The following is a 26,276-nucleotide window of genomic DNA, read 5'->3' on the forward strand; positions in this document are numbered from 1 at the left end:
ATGGGGTTTCACCATGTTAGCCAGGCTGGTTTCAAACTCCTGACCCCAAGTGATCCGCCCACCTCATTTTCCCTACATGTTCTAATGTTATTTCAGAGATCCCCTTTGCCTCACTCTGGCCATTCTAAATATATATATATATTATATGTTTCATTTATATAAATCCAAATAAAAATATTAAAATTGCAAATGAGATATTTTTGGCCTTGATCTTTGAATCTCAATGTTTTCTCATCTGTAGAACAGGCGTGCTAACTCCTATAACTCTGGCCAATGCCCATGTGGTTCTTGGCTGCTTCAAGCCATCTCAGGTCTGATTTTCACACAAGCTCAGTAGCTTTGGACTAGAAGGGTACTGCTCCCCCCTTCCCCCCTCAACTCTGCTGCCACTTTGAATAGAAGTCAAAGCTTTCACTTTCTTGCCCTTACTTTGATTCTTCACATTGCTGAGGAGCAGTGACTGGAGCTTAATCTCATTGTCTATAATCTGTCTCCTCTATGGAGCTGAACTATTCTTTCCCATCTCCGTTATTTTTGAGGTAACCAAAACAGTCTGTCTCCCCACTGCCTTTTTTCTTTTGTAAAGACTTGGAAAGGATCGGTTCCAGAGGCTTGAGCCCTGTTCTGACTTTCACAGAGGCCTGCCACTCTTTACACTCACAGGTCATCATTCTGAGCAATAAACTTTTTCTGAAGAGTAGTCCTGAAAGTTCACTAAAAAGCTGCATTTGTATTTAACTTAGAGAACTTTAGTCCATGTTTCTGGACTCTATACCTGATTTTGAATTACTGAACTTAAATTATTTGACTTACAATGCTGATATATCTTCTAAATGAACCTAAGCAAAGAATACCAGCCCTAAATCACACTCCCCGCAAGATAACAGGGAAAGACACAAAGCCACGCTGAGGAGGGGCCATGGTTTGATATTGTCCAGGGAGTGTCTCTTGGCCTCAGAAAGCTGCCACTTCCTGCAGTTCCAGCCCTCGGCTGTGGTCCACTCTGAGTAAGTGAATTCCTCTGTTAAAACTTGCACATAGTAAGGAGGTGGCATCACCAACAGCCAGAGAAGTCAATGGTCCTGATCCATCCAGAGACAAGGTGAAAAGGCAGGCTGGGGGAAAAAGTGGAACCGGCAGATTAGGCCAAGAGTGTAGCATCATGAAATGTGATGTCTTCATGAGAAATGCGAGGAAATAAAGCATTTTCTGTACATATCTAAGCTGTATGAGAGAGGCCCCACTTCTTCTGAGGAAAGCATACCAGGGAGGTCAGAACTTGGGCCAACCCCATGACTTCAATGGTAGAATATGGCACATGGGCCAAACAGGATGTATATCATCACCAAGAAGTATGTTCAGACAATCGGGGTCTCGTGGCTAAGGACATGTTACAAAGATGCCCTCAGTCACCTGCCCAGAGAATAAAGCAGGGCCCAGGTAGGGAAAGAAATACAAGGATACTGATCTTTAGCTGCTGGCTTCCTGGGGTCTTGATGTCTTGGAGATCAAGGGTAATGGGGGAGCCTGAAGGGCAGTCTTTGGGGGTTTCAACTGACCCAGTCTCCCTCCATCTGCATCTTGGAGGCCACTCCTCTAAGAACTACAGGCACATACCTGGTGGGCAGAGAAGCTGAGCCACTTGGTCAGGTCAACACTTTCAGACCTCATTCTGCTTGGTCAGGTTTATGATCATTAAGTCTAAAACATCTGCCTTTTCTCCTCATGCAACTGTTACACCTGGGTGCCTGGAGAAGCCACTCCAGGTAAGGGTACAGCAGCCTGTCCTTACTATGGAAGTTTGGCTTGTGGCCACAGCTGTTTGCAGAGTGCCCACAAGACATGGTCCCGCGTCTTTTCTCTGAGGGAACTACCCTGTCTCCCCTGAGAGGAGCTGAGTTCTAGAAGATTGCTGTGGGAGAGATTTGGTTTAAAAAGTTCTTTAAGTCAAGCTATTTCTGTCTGTGGTAGAACCCTGCATCCAGGACAGAGTAGATGGAGGCAGTGGGGTGCTGGTAAACCAGCTTTCTGGAAGAAAAAACACCACCACTACTGATTCACAGCACTTGTCAATTTTAATGGTGTAAATACCTCCACCATGATCAGATTTCAGGCTACCAAGGGCTTAAAAGTCAGCTAATAAAAATCCTGAATATTTAACATAGGCCAGCAAGAGCTGGCTCCAGCAGATCCAGGACTCTGGGGAGCTCAGTTGCATAAGACATCTTTTTCTCTGATGTTTTGAAATGTTATGAGCTTACCGAGTTCTTTTATTTTTTTCTTTTTTTTTTTGAGACAGAGTTTCGCTCTTGTTGCCCAGGCTGGAGTGCAATGGTGCAATCTCGGCGCGATCACTGCAACCTCTGCCTCGCGGGTTCAGGCAATTCTCCTGTCTCAGCCTCCTGAGTAGCTGGGATTACAGGCATGCGCCACCATGCCCAGCTTATTTTTTGTATTTTTAGTAGAGACGGGGTTTCACCATGTTGACCAGGATGGTCTTGATCTCTTGACCTCGTGATCCACCTGCCCCGGCCTCCCAAAGTGCTGGGATTACAGGCGTGAGCCACCGCGCCCGGCCCCCGAGTTCTTAAACTTCAGCTACAGAATCAAAACAGGGCAGAGACTTTCTGAAACTGTCCTTACCCCCACCAAGAGCTGAGGCTTTCATTTTAGTCCTTAAAAGAAGAATCCAAAAGTGGCAATTCTTGTTCTCTTTTCCAGATATTTTGAGTGTCACAAATTAGAATGTCATGAGGAACTTCAGTTAGAAGGAATGTAAGAGCCAAATCTACTTGAGTTCTCAGGAATAAGTCTACACAACATGGTACCAGGGGATACATGGGGATAGCATCTTGGTATCACCTCTTAACCATGGGCCTGGACAGTGGCAAAAGATGGGTGGCTTTGTAATGCTGAGCAGTGGGAAGAAGGAGTTTTAAAGAAGGCTTCAGGACTTCATGTATCTTTTGAGGAGAACTGATAGCAGGCTTCTTACCTCCAGTATCTTGGTTCCAAATCTTCACCTTGCAATCATGTGATGAGGTAGCAATTAAAGGCATCAAGGCCAGTGCTCTTGGTAGAAAGACACAAGATGAAACAGTCTGGAAATGCCCCCTATACTCACATATTCTGTTTCGAGTCTGTCGTAGGTCCCACAACTGCAAAGTAATGACATGGACCAGCTCATACTTACTTGTCTAGCTTCATCCATGAATATCCATCTACCCCTGCTCCCACAATGCACCTACTCCCTCCACTTACCTGCTCATGTAGCTACCCCTTATCTTCATGCATCCACAGACCCAACAACCCATCCATCCAGTGATTATTTTAAGCCTCAACTATGTCTCAAACAACCCTGCTTAAGAATGTGTCAGAAGGGTTTTTGCCTCTTTAATGGTTAGAAAATTCAAAGCTCCCAGTCCTACAGCATGATGGAACAGCATGGGGTTGTTTGCTTTCATGGCAACTCAACAGCTGCCTTATTTCAACCTCTTGATATCTGTGCGTCCCGTGGGGACTCCGTGGTTAGAGGCACCCCATAGGTATAAGTACATCTAGGTGGAGACATTCTGATTTAATGCCTAGATGCTGACCCTTGATGTGGGAAGCCTAGTGTCTACAAGAGGGAAGTGCCAGCCAGTGCTGCCAGTCCCACTCTCATTGACACAGATCAGACCACAGCTGGAGAATAATGTTCACGGAGGAGAGCAAATTGAATTATGTCCAAAAAGATAATGAAGTTATTGGACAGCATGTTATCCAGGGAATAGCTGTAGGAGCTGGAAATGTTTCACTTATAAAAGAGATGCTACATTCAAAGGCTGTGACACCCCAATCTACCATTTACTAGGGATGTGGTCTTGTGTGAGAGATGTCAACTTGCCATGCCTCTATTTCCTTGTCTGTAAAATGGGAATTATAGTAGTACCTAACTCATGGGGTTGTTTTTAAGAATTAAATGAGATAGTACATGTAATGTGCTCAGCCTGGTGCCCAACACACAAGAAATGTTCGATAAAATGGGAGCCATAGGCAATGAGAAGTGGCTCACGCCTGTAATCCCAGCACTTTGGGAGGCCAAGGCGGGTGGATTACGAGGTCAAGAGATCAAGACCATCCTGGTCAACGTGGTGAAACCCCATCTCTACTAAAAATAGAAAAAATTAGCTGGGCATGGTGGCGCGTGCCTGTAGTCCCGGCTACTTGGGAGGCTGAGGCAGGAGAATTGCCTGAACCCAGGAGGCGGAGGTTGCGGTGAGCCAAGATCGCGCCATTGCACTCCAGCCTGGGTAACAAGAGCGAGACTCCGTCTCAAAAAAAAAAAAAAAAATTAGCTGGGTGTGGTGGTGTGCACCTGTAGTACCAGCTACTCAGGAGGCTGAGGCAGGAGAATCACTTGAACCCGGAGGTGGAGGTTGTAGTAAGCCAAGATCACACCACTGCACTCCAGCCTGGCGACAGAGTGAGACTTCATCTCAAAAAGAAAGGAGCCATAATTGTTCTGTTTGAATACTAGATAACCCTTTTAATGGATATTCTACAATTATAAATCTTAGGTACATTGGAGGAGGTTAGACAATCTACCCCAAAATTAACTGCAAGGCAGGCATATGAGTAAGCGTTGGCCCTGGACCAACACTGGAGCTCCAAATTTCCTAAAAAGCTTGAGCTTCCCTTACGGTGGCCATGTGTATAATGGGAATAAATCTGGTTCTTCAAACAGTCCCCCCCTCTGCAAGCTCTGCTGATGTCTCTGGAGTAGAGACCTCAGCCAGCGGGTTCTGCGTTTAGCTCTTCTCTATCTTGACTCTCATCCCCTTCCTCTTTCCTACTACCACTTCAGAGGGCCCAGTTTGATGAATGTTTCTTTCTTCCTTTCTTTTTTTATTTTATTTTATTTTTAAGAGATGGGATCTCTCTTGCTGCCCAGGCTGGCCTCAAACTCCTCAGCTCAATTGATCCTCCCACCTCAGCCTCTGAATAGCTTGGACTAAAGGCGTATGCCACCATGCCCAGCTAACTTTTTATTTTTTTTTTTTATTTTTTTGAGACGGAGTTTCGCTCTTGTTACCCAGGCTGGAGTGCAATGGCACGATCTCGGCTCACCGCAACCTCTGCCTCCTGGGTTCAGGCAATTCTCCTGCCTCAGCCTCCTGAGTAGCTGGGATTACAGGCACGCGCCACCATGCCCAGCTGATTTTTTGTATTTTTAGTAGAGACGGGGTTTCATCATGTTGACGAGGATGGTCTCGATCTCTTGACCTCGTGATCCACCAGCCTCGGCCTCCCACAGTGCTGGGATTACAGGCTTGAGCCACCGCGCCCGGCCTATTTTTTTTTTTATAGAGACAGGTTCTTGCTCTGTTTCCCAAGCTGGTCTCAAACTCCTAGGCTCAAGTAATCCTCCGCCTTGGCCTCCTGTATGATTTTTTTTTTCTTTTTGAGATGGAGTTTCGCTGTCACCCAGGCTGGAGTGCAATGGCACGATCTCAGCCCACTGCAGCCTCCAACTCACTGGTTCAAGCGATTTTCCTGTCTCAGCCTCCCAAGTAGCTGGCATTACAGGCACGTGCCATCATGCCCAGCTAATTTTGTATTTTTAGTAGAGACGGGGTTTCATCATATTGGTCAGGCTGGCCTTGATCTCCTGACCTCACGATCCACCCGCCTTGATATCCCAAAGTGCTGGGTGTGAGCCACCATGCCTGGCCAGAATATTTCTTAAATGAAGCACGTGGAATGCAAAGGATCACTCAGAGTATGCCTTTGAAAGAGGCCTGAGCCATTAGCAGAGCCTGCCTGTATAGCTCAGCGACAGGCACGAGGCCAGAGTAAGCGACCTATTCATCAGCAATCAGATACCTGGACCCCAGACAGTCTCCTACCGTGGCTTCACAGCCTTCTCCTCCAAAGCCATTGCTGCAGGAGATACACTTGTGTCCATCCATGCTGACTTCACAGTAGGTCTGAATGTGCTGCTTTGCAGGAAACATATGAGCTACCTGCAGCCCCCGGCTGTCCCATAATCTGAAAGAGATTAGGGCAGGAATTTAGCTTGCAGTAAATGTGGCTGAAATACACCCATATTGTCCCACTACCATAAAAGTCTTGGCTCTTTGCTGCGTAAGCCAGTCAGATTGGAATGGCATGATTTGCCTAAAAACAGCAGCATGAACCAGATCAATCTCTGAGATTCTAAAGCTGGCAGGAAGTAACCAAAGTGAATGACATCTGAGTTCTTTCTATTTTGAGATCAGTTAATAGAAATTGAGACCAAGCATCTTAATTGTACAAGTCAATTTGTTAATTTGGCCCTTTGAGACACTGCTTTCCATGGACAAAAGGATATTTCTGTGCCTGTGACTTAAATTTTTAAAAAGATACTTATTATGATATGGAAGATCAGTCATCATTCAGAATCAGTTACAAAAGATTTACATCCGGGTCACGGCCAACCTTGGCTATGGCGTCCGCTGGGGAGGGTTTTGTTTTGCTTCTTATTTCATTTTTCCCTCTTTACCCCATTCCTACCATTTTCTCAGGAGAATCTCTTCTGAGAACCAAAGTTTCTCGTTGTGCTCTCCGGTCTAAGAATTATCGACTTTACTGACTCCCCTGATGCTGATTTAAACCCTGCTTCCCCAGGGAGGGCTTCAGCTAAGAGCTGGGTGACTGAGAACACCAGGAGCCATGCAGAGGTAGCAAGGAGAGCCAGGCAGCCCGACAGGGTATAACAAGCAAGTGACTGATTCTGGGGTTAATCTGAACACGTTCACACAGCAGGAGCTGGCCAAATCAGATGCTTTGAAACCATCCAGAACAGGGGCTCTTACCTGGCCTGATCTCGTGGCATCTAATCTCTACCTTAATGATCCATGGGGCCAGAGCAGAGAGGCCCCAGCACCAGTGAAGTTCAGAGGAAAGGAAGGCTCTGGGAAGGGCAGAGCCATGTGGAGCAGTAGAGTGGGAATGGAGCCACGTATACATGGGAGCCACAAACCTCACCAGAAACACTTTCACTGCTGCTCAGTAAGCGCACCTGAGGGTTTTATCTTCAGAGGTCTGTAGTATGTATGGTTCTCTGGGGACCCAGCACAGGTGAGTGACCTAGAAAAAGCAAAATGTTCAGAACTTCTCCACACCAAGTCACTCCTCTGCTGTAATTCCTGCCAAATGTGCTAACTAGCATCACTGTGCCTCTTCTCAAGGATTCTGAACTAGCAAAATCATTTACAGGGATCTTAGGTTTTACAGATAACCTATCAGTCATGCTCTACCTGCATCTCTTAGGTTATCAGCACCAAAGTAGCAGCTGGGCCAGTTGTAAGCACCAAAATACATACAGACGCCCTTAGAGTGCCTGAAACCCCAGCTGTGTGGCAGCTAAACAGCCCCTGTTGTAAGGTGGGCTCACTGAAACTCTAGCCCCAACACCTCATGGGGATCAGGAAGAGCATTTGTGTTTCTCTTTACCCTGCAGGCCCCGTCTGGACAGGCATAAAACAGTTTCCAAAATAACAGGATTCTCTTTACTTCCAGTAACCTCCACTAACATAGAGGGCATGGGGCAAGCAGATCTGACCATTGGCAGTGGTCTTCAAAATTAGAAAAGATAACTGGGACTGAAATTTGATGACCACTAAAGAACATTTACTGTGGGTCAGGCACAATGACAGGTATTTCACATCCAGTATCTCAATTCAGCCTCTGAAGAACCTTAGCAGGTAATAGAACACTCCCCATTTTATAAATGAAGACACAGACACTCTAAGAGATTAAGTAACTTCCTTGAGATAACATAGCTCGTAAATAATAGATCCATGATTTGAACCTGGGTATGACTGACTCTAAAGGCTCTGCAGTTTATACCATAATCTGCTACTAGAAAACAATGGGTCCTTCAAAAGCAATGCAAATTCTACATAAAGCAAAAGGTAATGCTTACTTCATGATGTTATACATATGAACATACAATAAGCATAAGCTGTGAGCTCCTAGAAGACAGGAACTATGTCCTTGGTCACTAAACCTGTTCCTAGCACACTGTCTGGCCCACAGAAGAAATGGAATAACAAAAGAAATAATGAAGACACCTTCTTAAATTCCAATATAAGTGAGTAAAATCATTGTCTGGAGCAGAAGACTCAAGGGACCATCTAATCTAATAACCCCGAGAGGCCAGGGTCTCACATCAGGTTAGGGGACAGCAATCGGGACCCATGCTCTAATTCCTGCCCATGGGCCTCCTGATCTCTCCCCCCACCTCCACCGGGGCCTTTCCTTTACCCCATGCTCCTTCCTGCCGCCCTGTTCTGTACCGAGTTTGAGTTCATACCACGTTCCTGGAGACAGATGCTCTTTCCACAGTCTGTCCTGTCACCACATCCCACAGAAGCAGGGTGTTGTCCCGGGAGCCAGTGCACAGCTGTGATGAGTCTTTGGAAACAATGGTGAGAAGACAGCCTGTGAGTAGGGACCTGAACGGGGCTTTTCGGAAAGTACAAAGGTGTTGGGAAGAGCTCCACTTTGTTTTACCTGGACTCACAGCCAATCCAGTGACCACCATGGAATGGCCACACAGTTGCTGCCTTGGTTGTGATGTATCGTGCAAGTCCCACATCATGACCATCCTGTCACGAGAGGCGCTGAAGAACTGGCTGGATTTGGGAATACAGGACACCTACTCAGGGAAAAAAACAACAAAATTGAAATAGCTCTAGTGTGCTGGTTGGACTGGACTTTAAATTGGGGGAAAGATGGGTCTGCATAACTCCCTCCCCACACACACTTCATTTGAGACAGAGTCTCGCTCTGTCACCCAGGCTGGAGTACAGTGGCACGATCTTGGCTCACTACAGCCTCTGCCTCCCAGGTTCAAGCAATTCTCCTGCCTCAGCCTCCCAGGTAGCTAGGATTATAGGCACGCACCACCACACCCGGCTAATTTTTATATATTCAGTAGAGACGGAGTTTCACCATGTTGGCCAGGCTGGTCTTGAACTCCTGACCTTAGGTGATCCACCCGCCTTGGCCTCCCAAAGTCCTGGGATTGCAGGTGTGAGCCACTACGCCCAGCCCCACACACACTTCTTAAATGAGTAATACCTAAGCTTGAAATCTATTAATGTAAAGCTTGGGCCGGTCTGAATTTCCACCTTTTTCAATGTTGAGCTACCTTTTACTTTATGTAGCAGTATTCTTCCTGTCCTTTGGGGTAAGGTTAAAAATCTTGCCTCCATCTCTACAAAAAATACAAAATTTTGCTGAGTATGGTGGCGTGCGCCTGTAGTCCCAGTTACTCAGGAGACTGAGGCAGAATAATTGCTTGAATACAGGAGGCAGAGGTTGCAGTGAGCTGAGATCATGCCACTACACTACAGCCTGGGTGACAGAGCAAGACTCTGTCTCAAAAAAAATAAAAAAATCTTGCCTTCTCAGATCATGTCACCTTGGTGGGGATGTCCCCTTCTTGGGCTTCGTATAGAAATTCCTTTTGCACTTGATCATCACCACACCCTAAAAACGGGTACTGTACTGTTATGACAGGTGATTCTGCTGTGCTGATGATGAATTTGAGGTGAATGTGTTCCATTTCATGCTTTTTACCTTGAATACAACTTTGCTCGATATTGTTATCATCCCAACTCCTGCTCTATTTGTTTACATTTGCCTGATACATCTTTGCTCACCTGTTTTTCCTGTTCTGATCTCCTCCCTCGTGTTTCTTCTTTTAAATTGTGGTAAAATATATAAAAAAAAAAAAACTTGCCATTTTAACCATTTTTAAGTGTGCAGCTCAGTGGCAACAAGTACATTCATTGTTGTGCAACCATCACCACCATCACCTCTAGAACTTTTTCATCATTCCAAACTGAAACTCTATACCCCTTAAACAATTACTGTCCATTTACCTCTCCCCGCAGCCACTGACACCCACCATTATTCTGCTTTCTGTCTCTATGGACTTGACTATTCTAGGTACCTCATATAAGTGGAATCATACGATATTTGTCCTTTTGTGTCTGGCTCTTACTTAGCATAATGTTTTCATTGTCAAGCTTCATCCATCTTGTAACACGTATCAGAATTTCATTCTTTTTTTTGTTTTTTTTTTTTGAGACAGGGTCTTGCTCTGTCACCCAGACTGGAGTGCGGTAACCTGGTCTCAGTTCACTGAAACTTCCAGTTCATGGGCTCCAGCAATCCACTTGCCTCGGCCTCCTGAATAGTTGGAATTATAAGCATGCACCACCATACCTGGTTAATTTTTGTATTTTCTGTAGAGACAGGGTTTTGCCGTGTTGCTCAGGCTGGCCTCGAACTGCTGGGCTCAAGCGATTTGACTGCCTCGGCCTCCCACAATGCTGGGATTACAAGCATGAGCCACTGTGCCTGGCCTATTTCATTCCTTTTTAAGGCTGAAAATAACCCATTGTATGTATATTACCATATTTTGTTTATCCATGAATCTGTCAAAGGACATTAGGGTTGTTTCCAACTTTTGGCTATTGTAAATAATGCTGCTATTAATATGGGTGTACAAATATCTGTACTATCTTTACTTACTGTTTTACTTTCAATCTTTAAGCTGCTGTGCATTAGATATGTGTCATTTACTTATTTATTTATTTACTGAGACACAGCCTCACTCTGTGGCCCAGGCTGGAGTGCAATGGCATGATCTCTGCTCACTGCAACCTCTGCCTCCCTGGTTCAAGCAATTATCCTGCCTCAGCCTCCCAAGTAGCTGGGATTACAGGCACATGCCACCCTGCTTGGCTAATTCTCTTTTTTTATTTTTAGTAGAGCTGGGGTTTCACCATGGTGGCCAGGCTGGTCTTGAACTCCTGATCTCAAGTGATCTGCCCACCTTGGCCTCCCAAAGTGCTGGGATTACAGGTGTGAGCCACCATGCCCTGCCTAGGTATGTCTCTTTTAAACAATGTATAGTTGGCTTTAGTTTTTAACTCAGTAAGAGTACTTTTCCAATAAGTAAATTTAGGCCGGGCATGGTGGCTCATGCCTGTAATCTCAGCACTTTGGGAGGCTGAGGTGGGCAGATCACCTGAGGTCAGGAGTTCGAGACCATCCTGGCCAACATGGAGAAAACCCATCTCTTAAAAAAAAAAAAAAAAAAAAAAGTAAATTTATCTCAATTACATTTATTGCTATCATATATAAGTTTGGTCTTATTTCTTCCATCTTTTCTGTTAGTTTTTTTTGTTTGTTTTGTTTTGTTTTTTTTGAGACGGAGTTTCGCTCTTGTTACCCAGGTTGGAGTGCAATGGCGTGATCTCGGCTCACCGCAACCTCCGTCTCCTGGGTTCAGGCAGTTCTCCTGCCTCAGCCTCCTGAGTAGCTGGGATTACAGGCACGCGCCACCATGCCCAGCTAATTTTTTGTATTTTTAGTAGAGATGGGGTTTCACCATGTTGACCAGGATGGTCTCGATCTCTTGACTTCGTGATCCACCCGCCTCAGCCTCCCAAAGTGCTGGGATTACAGGCGTGAGCCACCGCGCCCGGCCTTCTGTTAGTTTTTGAAAAACACTTTGTCATTTTCATTGTCTTCTTTTTCTATGAAACTGTATATTTATTTTTTCTTTTTTTTTTTTTAACTTTTATTTTTGAAAAAAAGATGGGGTCTCACCATGATGGCCAGGCTGGTCTTTAACTCCTGACCTCAGGTGATCCACCCACCTCAGCCTCCCAAAGTGCTAGGATTACAGGCGTGAGCCACCATGCCTGGCCAAACTGTATATTTGTTTTAGATTTATTTTTCCCTCTCTTTATATTTTTAATGTAAAGAATACATAATTTAAATTCTTCTCATGATACTTCTATATATGTATTAATAACTTTAAAATTATATTCTCAATTTATTAACTTCAGAAAGAAAACAGAATTTTTTTTTTTCTTTAATTAGCACAATTATATTACTTCTGGCTCATTCCCACGTTTGTAGGAACTCTCCTGGATTTTTATCCAGTCTATTATCATATTATTATTTTGCATTTTATACATATAAATTTTTAAAATAATTAAAACAATTACATTTCCTCTCATAACCCTAGTTTTGCCAATTCTTTAGATATAATTCTGTGTTTAATTGGATTGAAGCCTCATACAGTGAATTCAGTTTGCAACTTCTTTAATATTCATTGGCTTTATTATTCATCATTCATTCACATTCTTTAATAATATAACTTCAACTACATTATTGAGGAATGCTTTACATATGGCAAGATTTTACAAATTTAAGCATGTCTTTCTAGGCTGGGCACGGTGGCTTATGTCTGTAATCCCAGCACTTTGGGAGGCCAAGGTGGGCAAATCATGAGGTCAAGAGATCAAGATCATCCTGGCCAACATGGTGAAACCTGTCTCTACTAAAAATACAAAAATTAGCTGGGCATGGTGGTGCGCGCCTGTAGTCCCAGCTACTTGGGAGGCTGAGGCAGGAGAATTGCTTGAACTCGGGAGACAGAGGTTGCAGTGAGCCAAGATCGCATCACTGCACTCCAGCCTGGTGACAAAGCAAGACTTCATCTCAAAAACAAACAAAAAGACAAAGAATGTTCTTCCATTGACTTTCCATATGAACGGCATTCTCCCCACATAAAGATCTTTCCTTCCTTCCCTCCTTTCTTCCTTCCTTCCTCTCTTCTTTCTCTTTTTCTCTTTTTCTTTATGTCTGCCTTTATTGTCTTTCTCCTTCCTTCCTTCCTTTCTTTTCTTTCTTTCTCTCTCTCTCTCCTTTCTCTCTCTCTCCCCCCTCTCTCTGTCTTTCTGCCTGGGTCTCGCTATGTCACTCAGGCTGGGGTGCAATGGCACAACTATTGCTCACTGCAGCCTTCATCTCCCTGGCTTAAACAATCCTCTTGCCTTAGCCTCCCAAGTAGCTGAGACTATAGGCGTACATCACTACAACTGCCTAATGTATTTGTATTTTTATTTTTAGTGGAGACAGGTCTTGCTGTGGTGCCCAGGCTGGTCTTGAACTCCTGAGCTTAAGCAATCCACCCGCCTCGGCCTCCCAAAGTGTTGGGATTACAGGCTTGAGCCACCGCGCCTGGCACTTTTTAATAATATTTTTCCTCAAATCTTTTCTCTCCCAGATAATTCTTCTATTGTCTTACTTTTTTTTGAGACAAGATCTTGCTCTGTCACCAAGGCTGGAGTACAGTGAAATGATCACACCTCACTGTGGCCTCAGCCTCCTGGGCTCAAGTGATCTTCCCACATCAGCTTCCTGAGTAGCTGGGACTATAGGCATGCACCACCACATCCAACTAATTTTTTAATTTTTTTTTTGCATTGTTTTAATTTTTTTTTTTTTTTTTTGAGACGGAGTTTCACTCTTGTTACCCAGGCTGCAGTGCAATGGCGCGATCTCGGCTCATCGCAACCTCCGCCTCCTGGGTTCAGGCAATTCTCCTGCCTCAGCCTCCTGAGTAGCTGGGATTACAGGCACACACCACCATGCCCAGCTAATTTTTTGTATTTTTAGTAGAGACGGGGTTTCACCATGTTGACCAGGATGGTCTCAATCTCTTGACCTCGTGATCCACCCGCCTCGGCCTCCCAAAGTGCTGGGATTACAGGCTTGAGCCACCACGCCCGGCCTAATTATTTTTATTTAAAGAAAACAGTATACAGTTAACCTAGTTTCATGGCAAGTTCTTTAGCCTTTGCCTTTTTGAGCTTGGCGATGCGAGCCACAGACTTGGGACCCAGGACATTGCCTCCCCAGTGACGCCGGATCTCATCGTATCTGTCATTATAATTGGTGCGGATAGCTTCCACCAGCTTAGCCAAAGCACCTTTGTCTTCCGGATTAATGTGTGTGAAGGCGACAGCAGTGCAGGTCTTCCTGTGTACTAGACATCCCAGTCTTGCCTTTCACTTGATAATGCAGTAAGGGACTCCCATTTTACGACAGAGGGCAGGCAAGAAGACAACGAGCTCAATGGGATCCACATCATGAGCAATCACCACCAGCTGCGCTTTCTTGTTTTCCACCAAGGTGGTGACGGTGTTGACTCCTGCTCGAAGGACAGGTGGTCTCTTCGTGGGGACGTCCCCTTTGCCAGCCGCTTTCTTCTCAGCCCGGGCCAACAGCCTCTGCTTCTTCTCTTGCTTGGTCTCTGGTCTATACTTGTGTGCCAGCTTAAGCAGCTGAGTAGCTGTTTGGCGGTCCAGGGCTTGGGCGAATTGGTTAATTGCAGGAGGCACTTTCAGCCGCTTATAGAGGATGGCTCTCTGCTGCTGCAACCTGATATAGCGGGGCCATTTCACAAAGCGGGTGAGGTCTCTTTTGGGCTGGATGTCTTGTCCAATGCCAAAATTTTTAGGCTTTTTCTCAAATAGTGGATTCACCACTTTCTTGGCCTCCTGCTTCTTCATGACAGCAGGGGCCGGAGCCACCTTCTTCCCCTTGGTCTTCTTTCCTTTCGGCATCTTGGGCGGCGGGAAGAGCTAATTTTTAAATTTTTTGAGGAGATAGGGTCTTGTTATATTGCCCAGGCTGGTCTCAAACTTTTGGGCTCAAGCAACCCTCCCGCCTTGCCTTGCCAAAGTGCTAGCATTACCGGCATGAGTCACTGCACCTGGCTTGTCTTATTTTTTCAATTTCTTGTTTCATAGAGTACATGTTCTCTTAATTTATAACGAATAAAAAGTATTAATCAAATTTTGTCTCTGCTTCTTGAGTAGTTCTTCCTTCAAAGTGTATTTTCATCTGACATTACCTTGTTATATGTATATCTTTTTTTTTTTTTTTTTGAGATGAAGTCTCGCTCTGTAGCCCAGGCTGGAGTGCAGTGGCAAGATCTCGGCTCATTGCAAACTCTACCTCCCAGGTCCTTGTTCAAGCAATTTTCTTACCTCAGCGTCCCAAGTAGCTGGGATTACAGGCATACACCACCATGCCCAGCTAATTTTTGTATTTTTAGTAGAGATGGGGTTTCACCATGTTGGCCAGTCTGGTCTTGAACTCCTGACCTCATGTTCTGCCCGCCTCGGCCTCCCAAAGTGCTGGGATTACAGGAGTGAGCCAATCTAGGCATATAGGCCTCACTTTAGATCCTTTCTGCTTGTTAATCTTTTCATCTTTGAATGAGGGCAAGTCCAATCTTTGGTAATAAGTCCAATAAGGCTTGATATAGGCTCAAGTATTACATGCACACACATACACACACATGCATGTGCACACACATACACGTGCGCACATGTACACACACTCACACACAGTCAATTCTCTCTCATTTTCTTTCCTTTTAGTCCAAGGTCTACTATAACTTGATTTGTCATCCTGAATATCGCTGGTTGATTATGTCTTGTCTGTTCAGTACTCGGTCCTTCAGCTCTTTTGTGTGTGGTATTTGTTTGTTTGTTTTGAGACACGATTTCCGCTGTCACCCAGGCTGGAGCTCAGTGGAGTGATTATAGTCACTGAAACCTCAAACTCCTAGATGCAGTTTTACATTGTCTTGTTTTACTGGTAAACAATCTATACCTTTAGTCCTCATCTTTCTAAACAAAGGCTGTCGGGAGGACCATTCAGGATCAGCTCTTTTAGTGAAATCTGCACTCTGCTAAATATCTGGGAATAAGTGTATTAGAGCATGGTGTTCTCTATCAGAATAGTTCAAAACACAATGTATCTGGCAAGCAAATATCCTATTGTATGCTATGGGATTGTGTGTGGCTGATGCCTAGTTTCATTATAAATGAAGTGTGCATCTTAATTTTTGATTCATTTGTATGCAAATGGCTTTTGCAATACATTGCATACATTAGGTGGACTTCACAAAGAGGAATTATATAAATTGGCTTCTCTATCATTTTTGCTGGAAGCTTACTCTAGTCTGCAGTGCTATCTAATAAATTAATTTTCATTTCACTTTTATTGAATTTTTATTAAATGTCCCCAACTAGACTAGAAGGGTGCTGAGCACAGGGATTTTGTCATTTTCCTAGCTATCGTAAGTACAGGTTAAGCCTTCAGTACTGTCCCTGCTGAGTCAGGATAGGTCAGGGAGAGCTGTTATCAGCTGTGTTCTATTTACTACTATGCTATTACAGGCTTAATAACAAAAGAAAAATTGCGTTCGAGAGGCTTGCAACAATAACTAAGTGAATGGTTTGCTCTGTTTCTCCTGGAATAGGACTTCGCAGCATCAAATGAAGCCTTTGCATTTTTCCTTAAGACCGAGGATTCAATCACCCTTAATATCTAAAGCTATTAGTTATCCTTTATTCAGTTCCAAATTGCCTTCATAATCATCATTTGACAGTTACCTTGGTGATCTCATGTTCATGTCCTTTGAACCTTTTCACCACATTTCCAGTTTTCCAATTATAGGCCACAACTGTCTGAAGAGAGTCAAGATTTTAGTTTCATTACTCAATTCTTGTTAAACTGAAACTAGCCTCCACTTCATTCCCCAGCTTCCTTTCTCTCTTCTCACTTACTCCCTCTCTGTTCAGGAACCTGCTTGAAGCATTAGGCCTTTACTGTTGTGTCCGCCCCTCCTCACATGCCCCTCTTTTGAGTTTCTTTTCTTTCCTCCTGGTTGTTCTCGGTCTCTCCCTCAGACACTGGACCACTGCTGTAAACTTACTGATGGGTTTGGGCAACATTCCCCAAGAACTGATTCCACTGGAGATTCTGGTTGTAGATGCTGACAGAGAATCTAACCCTTCCACATAGGGTTAGATTTGTCTTCTCTATTGTACTGTATTTTTTTGTTGTCGTTTTTTTTTTTAAATTTTACCATTTTAGGCTGGGCACGGTGCCTCACGCCTGTAATCCCAGCACTTTGGGAGGCCGAGGTGGGCAGATCACCTGAGCTTGGGAGTTCAAGACCAGCCTGAGCCTCCACCTCCCAGGTTCAAGTGATTCTTGTGTCTTAGCCTCCCCAGTAGCTGAAATTATAGGCATGTGCCACCATGCTGGCTAATTTTTATATTTTTGTTAGAGATGGGGTTTCGCCACATTGGCCAGGCTGGTCTTTAACTCCTGTTCTCAAGTGATCCACCTGCTTTGGCCTCCCAAAGTGCTGAGATTACAGGTGTGAGACACCGCCCTGGCCCATTATTAGTATTATTAACTACACAAAGAATTCGCAGTTGTGCTACCAGTATCCCAGCTGTGAGTGCTATGATAGATCCAAACACGAAAGACAAACGTGAGATGGGAGGCAGGAGGACAAAACCATAGGGGAGTCACGATGCATACCAGTGTAGAGAGCATGAAAGAAGAGATTAGAAAGTTCCTTTTGCTGACAATTAACTCCTCTGTCTCCACGTAGGTGTAATATGGGATTAGTGGGAAGTATAATTTTTGCCATTTATAGAAAGCATGTGGGTGGCCAGGCATAGCGTTAAGGATCTCACCTCCATTCTTTGATTTAATCTTTACAACCAACAATGAAGTAGCATTATTATTCCCACTTGACAGATAAGACTAAAGCTCAAAAAATGTAAAGGCTTGTCCAAACTAATGGGAAGCAGCCAAGCAGGGATTTAAATCCAGTCTTTCTAACTCTAAACACATATTTTTACACTCAACAACCCTGCTCCAAGAAATGCAAATCCTATACTTCCTTTCAAAATATCTTCATTTCCCTGCAATAAAGTTCGTTTCCCAGGAAACATGGCAAACCCCACCTTATCTTTCCCTCCAGAGACACAAAGGTCTGAGTTCAAAGCAGCAACGACAAAGACGGTATCCATGTGAGCTGGGCTATACTCTTGAAAAGCTTTGGTTTGAATTCTCTCTTCTATAATTTCTTCAGGCCTGCTAAAAACAGTATGGAAAATGAGAGACCCAATGGCGTGGGAGTGGATGGGGCTACGGTGAGGTGGGATGGGGAGAAGAATGTGGGCTAAGAAGGCAATTCAGGCTAGACTAAGGAGAAATATTTAAAAAGGAGAAGAGAAAGGAGACTCACTGACATTGTCAGCAATGGTATTATTTACTCTGAAAATGTGCAGAATGACTGAAGGGTTGGAATCCGATAAAGGGGAATCCTGAAGCCAAGAAGCCAGGAGTCTTTCTTTGCTCACACTAGTGATTAATCTTAAAAATTTAGGGCCCTTCTGTGTACGGGTGCAGACACTAGCTAATACTGTTGCTTTCTTTTGAGACAGAGTCTCTGCTTCCCAGGCTGGAGTGCAGTGGCGCACATGGCTCACTGCAGCCTTGACTTCCTGGGCAAACAATTCTCCCACCTCAGTCTCCCAAGTAGCTGGGACTATAGGCTTAAGCCATTATGCCCAGCTAACTTTTGTATTGTCTGTAGAGATGGGGTTTTGCTGTGTTGCCAAGGCTGGTCTCCAACTACTGAGCTCAAGCAATCTGTCCACAGCGGGCTCCCAAAGCGCTGGGATTACAGGCGTGAGACAGCACACCCGGCTTTGGCTGTTTCTTATCCAAAAGAAAACACACTAAACTATTCAGGGAAGGTCATCAACATTTGCCCTGGGCCTTCTCTTTCTTTAGCGGGGAGTTTTAATGAGGCATGATAAAACCTGGGATCCCAGGGGCGGATTGCTGTACCTGTGTTTATAAGTGCTGTGTTTGAGTTTGCTTTGCAGTTTCCCCATCATGGAACAAAACCGACACGAAACTTTCTGTGGAGGAGCTGGTTTCAGTTGGCACCTGAGTAGCAGCATCCCTTGTGGCTGCTGGAAGTTGTGTTCCCTGTTTAATAAAAGGAAGAATACATACTGTTAATTTTGTTAGGCACAATAATGGTAGTATGATGTTAAATCCTTTTTTTTAGACGAATTAATTGTATGCTTTTGATTTTCCTCCTCACCCTACTTCACCCTTATGGCCCTAAGGTTGCAGATACACAAAAACAAAACTGATTTTAAAAAAGACTAAGAAGTCCTTTTATAAGTAAAACACAGAACTGCCATATGGTCCAGCACTTCTACTCCTGGGTTTACAGCCAAAAGCACTGAAACAGATGTTCAAACAAAAAGTTGTGCACAAATGTTCACAGCAGCACTGTTCACAGTGGCCAAAAAGTGAAAACAACTCAAATCTTCAACAGATGAGTGAATAAACATCATGTGGTCAATCCACACAACGGAATATTACCTGTCCATTAAAAGGAATGAAGTACTTGTACATACTACAACATGGGTGAATCTTGAGAACGTCATGCTAAGCAAAAGAAGCCAGGCACAAAAAGCTACAAATTTTATATTCTATTCTATGTATATGAAATATCCATAGTTGGCAAACCTATAGAGACAAAAAGCAGATTAGCAGTTGCCAAGAACTGGGATAAGGAAGAGATTGGAGAGCGACTACTTAATAGATACAGATAGAATGTAATACAGAGTATCTTAATAGGCCAGATATACTTTAGATATGTGTCCCCTCCGAATCTCATGTTGAAATTAGATCCCCCACTGTTGGAGGCAGGGCTTAGTGGGAGGTGTTTCGGTCATGTGGGCAGATCCCTCATGAATGATTTGGTGACATCTCCCCCTGGTAATTAGTGAGTTCTCACTCTATTATTTCCTACAAGAACTAGTTGTTTTAAAAATGTCTGGCACCTCCCCCCTCACCTGGTTCCTTCCCCTCTTGCCATGGGATGCCTGCTCTCCTTTGCCTTCTGCCATGGTGGAGGCTTCCTGAGGCCTCCCCAGAAACAGATGCCCACATCATGTTTTTTCTACAGCCTGCAGAACCATGAGCCAAATAAACGGCTTTTCTTTGTAAATTACTCAGTCTCAGTTATTGATTTTATTTTATTTTTGAGACGGAGTTTTGTTCTTGTTGCCCCGGCTGGAGTGCAATGGCCCGATCTCGGCTCACTGCAACCTCCACCTCTCAGGTTCAAGCAGTTCTCCTGCCTCAGCCTCCTGAATAGCTGGGATTACAGGTATGAGCCACCACGCCCAGCTAATTTTTGTAGTTTTAGTAGAGACGGGGCTTCTTCATGTTGGTCAGGCTGTTCTTGAACTTCCAACCTCAGGAGATCCTCCCACCTCAGCCTCCCAAAGCATTGGGATTATAGGCGTGACCCACTGGGCCCAGCCCTCAGTTATTTTTTTAAAGCAATACAAACAAACAAAGAGGCAGAATTTCCTTTTGGGGTGATGAAAATATGCTAGAACTACACAGTGATGATAGTTGCACAACATTGTCTCTATATACTAAATGTTACTAACCAGAAATTTTATGTTATGTGCACTCTGTCACAATCAAATAAATCCTAAGGGGATGTAATTAAAAATAAAAAATAATTTACACTACTGAAGCTTCTTGAAAAAGAAAAGCCTTAGTTATTTCAAAGGTTATAACCTTCCTTGGTTGCTGGATAGTTTTTTTAAAAAAATAATTTCACTATGGCACCTCTCAGTGTGCCAGAATCATGAAATAGATGTTCTAAGAATGAGATGCTAGAAATAATGGCATTAAATGAGACAATATAGGTAATGACTTAGACTAGCAGTTCTCAAAGTGTGAGCCATGGATCATGGGGGATTTCTGAGAGCTTTTCAGGGAGTCTGGAAGGACTTCCCTTTTCCATCTACATCTCTTGGTGAGGCCCTTCTCGCCTTCCTTCCCTCCCTTTCTTTCCTTCTTTCTCCTCCTTCTTCCTTCTCCTTCCTTCCTTCCCTCACTCCCTCCCTCTTCCTTCCTTCCTTCCTTCCTTCCTTCCTCCTTCTTTCTTTCCTTCCTTCCTTCTTCTTTCTTTCTTTCTATTTCTTTCTTTCTTTCGCTCTCTCTCTCTTTCTTTCCTCCCTTCTTTTCTTCTTTCTTTCTTTCAAGACAGGATCTCACTCTGTCACTCAGGCTGGAGTGCAGTGGTGTGATCTCGATATAACCTCGACCTCCCAGGCTTTGGTGATACTCCCACCTCAGCTTCCCAGGGAGCTGGGACTACAGGCTTGCACCACCATGCCCCACAAATTTTTTTTGTTGTTGGTAGAGATGGGGTTTTGCCATGGTGCCCAGGCTGGTCTCCAACTCCTGGGCTCAAGCAATCCACATGCCTTGGCCTCCCAAAGTGGAGGCCTTCTTTTCTTTTTATACCTCAACATAAACAATATACTGTAATAGACTGTGTTCAGAAGCAGATATCAGAGTCCAATTGTCTTCTGTTTAAGGCAAACATTAGAAATTTGCAAAAACATAAAGCAATATCACTTTTTCTAACTAAATATTTTGGTTTTGGAAGTATATTTGTTTTTCATAAAATTATGTTTTATGTTAATATGCAATAGGTTTATTGTTGTTATTTCAAAATTAACAAGTAAATGTCTTTAAAATTTCTGATTTTTTAAAATTAATTAATTCACTTAATTGTTTATTTTTTTTGAGTTGGAGTTTCACTCTTGTCACCCAGACTAGAGTGCAATGGCATGATCTTGACTCACTGCAACCTCCGCCTCCTAGGTTCAAGCAATTCTCCTGTCTCAGCCTCCTAATTGGGACTACAGGCGTATACCACTACATCCAGTTAATTCTTTGTGGGTTTTTTTTTTTAATTTATTTTTAGTAGAGATAGAGTTTTACCATTTTTTGGCAAGGCTAGTCTCAAACTCCTGACCTCAGCTGATCCAACTGCCTCAGCCTTCCAAAGTGCTGGGATTATAGGCGTGAACCACAGCACCAGGCCTCATTTGTTTATTTTTAAATTTAACAAACCCTGCATGTGGCATTCAATCTCAGTTTTAATGTCAAACAATGGTAGCAGAGCAGGATTCAAATCCAATCTACAACCTACAAAAGCAAAACCTCTTTGGGGGGTCCTTAATTTTTAAGAGTGAAAAGAAGTTCTGAGGCCAAAAAGTTTGAGAGCCAGTGACTTAGAATTTAAATCATGTTAATATTGGATTATATATTAGAATAAAAAGAATAATGAAACATCTTCCAGATTTACTTGTATCATTCCCCCCAACTAAATAAGGCTAGAACTGAAAAGAAAGAGAATGAATTATGCATTCAAAGATGTTCCTCCACTCACTCAGGAAACGCCTCCAAAGCACCTTATCTGTACAGGTCCTATACCAGTTGCTGGTGAAACAGAAAAAAGGAGAAACCTGAAGATGTGACCAGCATGAACATTTACTGGGACTGAAGGAACCTAACTAGGTACCAGTCTCAATCACTCCAGGTCACATGTCCTCTGCAACTGGCTGCAATATCAAAGAGCTGAGGGAAGTATGTGGGGCACTGGGAGTGCCCAGTCCCCATTTCTTCTGGGGTTCTGCTTAAAATTCTAGGAGATGAATTTCTTATGGGCGTGACCAGCCTACTTCTAGGAAGAACTGTCTACAGGAAGAACTGCTTACAGGAGGGAACAGCAGCTAAAATGCACCAACTTCATATTCTCATTCATACCATTAACATTGAAAACTAGAGCTTTCCAGAAGGATTTCAGCCTACATTTTGAGAAGTTGCTAGAATTGACCTCTTGACAAGAATAGGTAACCAATACAGAAAAGCACAATGCAATGGAAACAACGTGAGTGGCATCACGAGGCCTAGGCTCTCCCCGAGCCCTGCCTCATCCCACTATGTGTCCTTGAGCAGTTCCATTCCCCACTCTGGCCTCAGCCTCCCCATCTAGAGAATTAGGACACTAGATGAAATGATTTTTAGTAGACTATGTGTATAATGAGAGAAGGACTTTCATTATTCATCTTTGTACCCCAAGTGGCTTGCATAGTACTGGACAACAACAACACTTGTGAAGTAGTGAATCTGAGGTCCCTTCTACTTCAAATATTCCAGGATTTTCTATAAGAGACCACAAGAGGTACTGAGAGGTAAAATTCAGGATAGTTTTCAAAAAGCTTGGGATGTCGTATTGTTTATAGATAGATAGAGGGTGCGGGGCTTCTTATCTGCCAGCCTAACCTATTTTTCAACATTGTCATCAAACTAATGGCAGATGCCATCCATAGATCTAGGTCACTGGAAATTGCAGGTACTATAAATGGACTGGCTCTGCTCGAAACTGATTGGTATAGTCAGAGAGCCATACTTCTCAAGTAAAGCATATTCATGGGACCTTCTAAGGAAAAGATAACTTCTAGAATTACTTACCCCCAAACCAATACGATCTTCTTGGTGAACTGCCCTATTCAATAATTTGTAACGTGTATCCTTTGGAAAATAGTTCAAGCAGCCACTTCTTAATCTCTGTAATTAGTGGAAAGCCACTCAAGTTAATCTCTTTTCTGTCTAAGCATGTTTGCCCTGAAAAGAGATTTGCAAGGTAAATATAAGACCTGGTTTATTAAAGAGATGGTTAGGTATAGTTTTCCCTCACAAAGAAATATTTTACAAAATTCCAAGATTATCTCTCTCACATTTCCACAAGTCAGGAAAGTATACTATAATGTTAATTATATATCTATTTTAAATATGCAAAATATATTTTAATACATCATTTAATATTTTTATTTTGCTCATAACACAATACTTCTGTTCATCAAAAATCTTGAGTTGACTGCTTACTTCAGAGTTTACTGCTTTTGTGAAAAAGGCAATTTCTCCCATTTTAAATAATTATACTAGAATTCAAGATGGAAGAGCTTTTCAAAATCACCATATATAAACCATTTATTTATTTCAAGATCTGCAGAATAAGGGTAGAAATATTATTTGCTCAAAATTATAACTAAGACCATTTATTTAAATATCTGAAGATTAAGAATAGAAATATTATTTGCTCAAAATTATAACTAAGTAAATCTCTTGACTTCTAGTCTAGAATTCCCATTATAAATGCCTACAAAGAATAAACAATTTTATTCCATTTTAATAACTCAATTTTAAGAATTCAAATTCTAAATATTGATTGACAGTACAGCTTATTCTGAGAATTAAAGGCAGCACAGAATAGTCAGAATATTGGATTAAACGCATTAGTGTCTGCACTAGATGGAGCTAGTTCTGAATTGTAGCCCTACTGTGGCCTCAGACAAGTTTTTGAACCTCTCTAAGTCTCACTTGCCTATGTGTAAAATAGGATAACTCTATCATTGACTTCAGTGAAGATAAAAATAGCACTTAAAATGTACCAGGAACAGCTCTATATGTTTTATATTTATTAACTCATTTAATCTATTCTACAAGCCTCCAAGATACATATTGTTACTACAGGTTAAGCATCTAATCCAAAAATCTAAAATCCAAAATCCTCCAAAATCTAAAACTTTTTGAACACTGACATAACATTCAAAGGAAATACTCATTGGAACATTTTGGATTTTTTTTTTTTTTTTAAGACAGAATCTTGCTCAGTTGCCCAGGCTGGAGTGCAGTGGTACAACCTCGGCTCACTGCAACCTCCACCTCCTGGATTCAAGTCATTATCTTGCCTCAGCCCCCTAAGTAGCTGTGATTACAGGTATGCACCACCACACCCGGCTAAGCTTTGTATTTTTAGTAGAGACGAGGTTTCACCATGTTGTTCATGCTGGTCTCGAACTCCTGACCTCAAGTGATCTGCCCGCCTAGGCTTCCCAAAGTGCAGGGATCACAGGCAAGAGCCACCATGCCTGGCCACATTGGAGCATTTTGGATTTCAGGTTTTCAATTAGGGATGCTCAACTCTTACGTATATAAAGCAAATATTCTAAAATCTGAAATTTGAAACACTTCTGGTCCCCAGCATTTCAGATAAAGGATACTCATCCTGTATGACCATTTTGCAGATGAGAAAAGTGAGGCACAGAGCTATCAAATAGCTTGCTCAAGTTTATACTGCAAATAAGCGGCAGAGCCAAAAGTTGAATCCAGGCAGTCCAACTCCAGAGGCCCTGTTCTCGACCAGCATATTATACTGCATCTCCATAAAGGCTAGTGCATATAAAGCCTTCGATTTAATCTGGCAAGCTGTTAAAAATAAATTATGATTACTAACATGATTGCAAGATTAACAGTGATAATACTGGCAACAGTAATTTCACCATTAATACTGTTCATAATGCATGAATATTAAACACATATACCAAATATACACAGAGAACATATACAAATGGATATAGGAATCTAAATGATATTAAAGTTGAAGCCAATTATGGCCTCTGATCAGAGTGATTAATCCCAATGAGGCTAAGAATTCATTATGTTATATAGCAAGGCAATTAAAAAGTCTCAAAAACAAAGTATATAAATTTGGGTTATGTCTACATTGTTGTAACTTATTATGAGTTGACTAAGAAATAAAAAATACTACTAAGTTATCTTCCACTATTTTTATTATGAACATGTAATATACTTGAGAGGAGGTATACTGTCTGTTTCATTTTTCTCTCTCTGCTTTGACCTTAGCCTGGGAGAATGAACGCAAGGCAGATGAATACCTGTTGAATGAATGAATGGAATAGTAAGATGAAGCGTCGGCTTGGTAGGACGCTTTTTAAGGACCCAACAACATAAGGGTCCTTTAAACCTGCCCAACGATGTATCCTTTAGAAAGCAGTCACCCTGTTTCATCCCAGACTACAGACCCAGAAAGGCTGGAGAGGACATGCGAATATCTATAGACTCTCTGATGGCTCTGGATGTCCCTGTTGGTTCTAGTTGGAACCAGGTCTCAGTCTGAATCCCAGCACTTATTTCTATTCCAATCTGCTTTCCAAAGGCCTTGGGATATATCCAGTCATCACTCTAAACCACCCTAAACATAAAGCAGAGAATTATCTTTTAACTCTCCAGTGCAATATTCCTTGATCTACACCAGTACCTATCCAACTGTTCTATTCCATGAAGGAACTGGGGCTCACAGGGTTGTGACTTGCTGAAGGTCAAGGTCACGGGGACAGAGCTGGGTGGACTGGACCTTATTTCCCTGGTTCCCTGTTCATGCAAATGCTGATATCCTATCTCCCTCCCTCTCCCCAAATCTCCCTCTGCACACTTCTGTCTTACACTCTGGAAGACCAAGGCATCTTTAGCTGCCAAAACAATGCTCAAAGAAAGAAAAGTATGAGTAGAAACACCTGGAAGCTGGCCTGGTTCAACCCTCTAGTGGTACAGATAGGGGAAACTGAGGCCCAGAGAATAAGAGGGTCTTGCCCAGAGTCACATAGGGAGTCAGTTCTAGGGCAGCACTCTTAAGGTTGCCTCAAATTTTGGGGACGACTTGCGTGCAGTTTTCCTTTCTGTAGCTTCAGATCGCAAATGCTCCTCTCCCTGCTCATTATGAGAACGACTAAACCTATTTCCAGCACTTATTTCTATTCCAATTTTCTTTCCAAAGTTTTTTTGTGCACTCTGATTCGAGA

At 43.0% G+C, this 26,276-nt stretch overlaps 1 protein-coding gene and 1 pseudogene across 8 annotated transcripts in view; both read right to left on the reverse strand.

Annotated features, from left to right (window-relative positions):
- The window catches only part of WDR31 (WD repeat domain 31), a 26,969-nt gene continuing 693 nt past the window's right edge, over positions 1-26,276 (reverse strand). For 2 of the 8 annotated variants that reach the window (XM_032240408.1, XM_032240410.1), the window contains exons 2-12: positions 24,678-24,882; positions 23,086-23,270; positions 18,568-18,711; positions 17,676-17,808; positions 16,305-16,379; positions 8,539-8,683; positions 8,339-8,439; positions 7,043-7,110; positions 5,889-6,030; positions 2,996-3,158; positions 1-1,115 (exon numbers count right to left, since the gene is read on the reverse strand). In XM_032240408.1, the coding sequence (XP_032096299.1) occupies positions 955-1,115; positions 2,996-3,158; positions 5,889-6,030; positions 7,043-7,110; positions 8,339-8,439; positions 8,539-8,683; positions 16,305-16,379; positions 17,676-17,808; positions 18,568-18,683 (1,104 nt within the window). In that variant the 5' untranslated portion in view covers positions 18,684-18,711; positions 23,086-23,270; positions 24,678-24,882 and the 3' untranslated portion in view covers positions 1-954. Of the gene's footprint in view, positions 1,116-2,995; positions 3,159-5,888; positions 6,031-7,042; positions 7,111-8,338; positions 8,440-8,538; positions 8,684-16,304; positions 16,380-17,675; positions 17,809-18,567; positions 18,712-23,085; positions 24,312-24,677; positions 24,883-26,276 lie in introns of those variants that run through there. The other 6 variants (XM_032240411.1, XM_032240405.1, XM_032240412.1 and 3 more) reach the window with 5 other exon arrangements.
- LOC116524881 lies at positions 13,662-14,489 on the reverse strand (annotated as a pseudogene).

The sequence above is a fragment of the Sapajus apella genome, unplaced genomic scaffold (assembly GCF_009761245.1).
Source record: "Sapajus apella isolate SASKATOON/1434 unplaced genomic scaffold, GSC_monkey_1.0 scaffold46, whole genome shotgun sequence".
Lineage (NCBI taxonomy): Eukaryota > Metazoa > Chordata > Mammalia > Primates > Cebidae > Sapajus > Sapajus apella.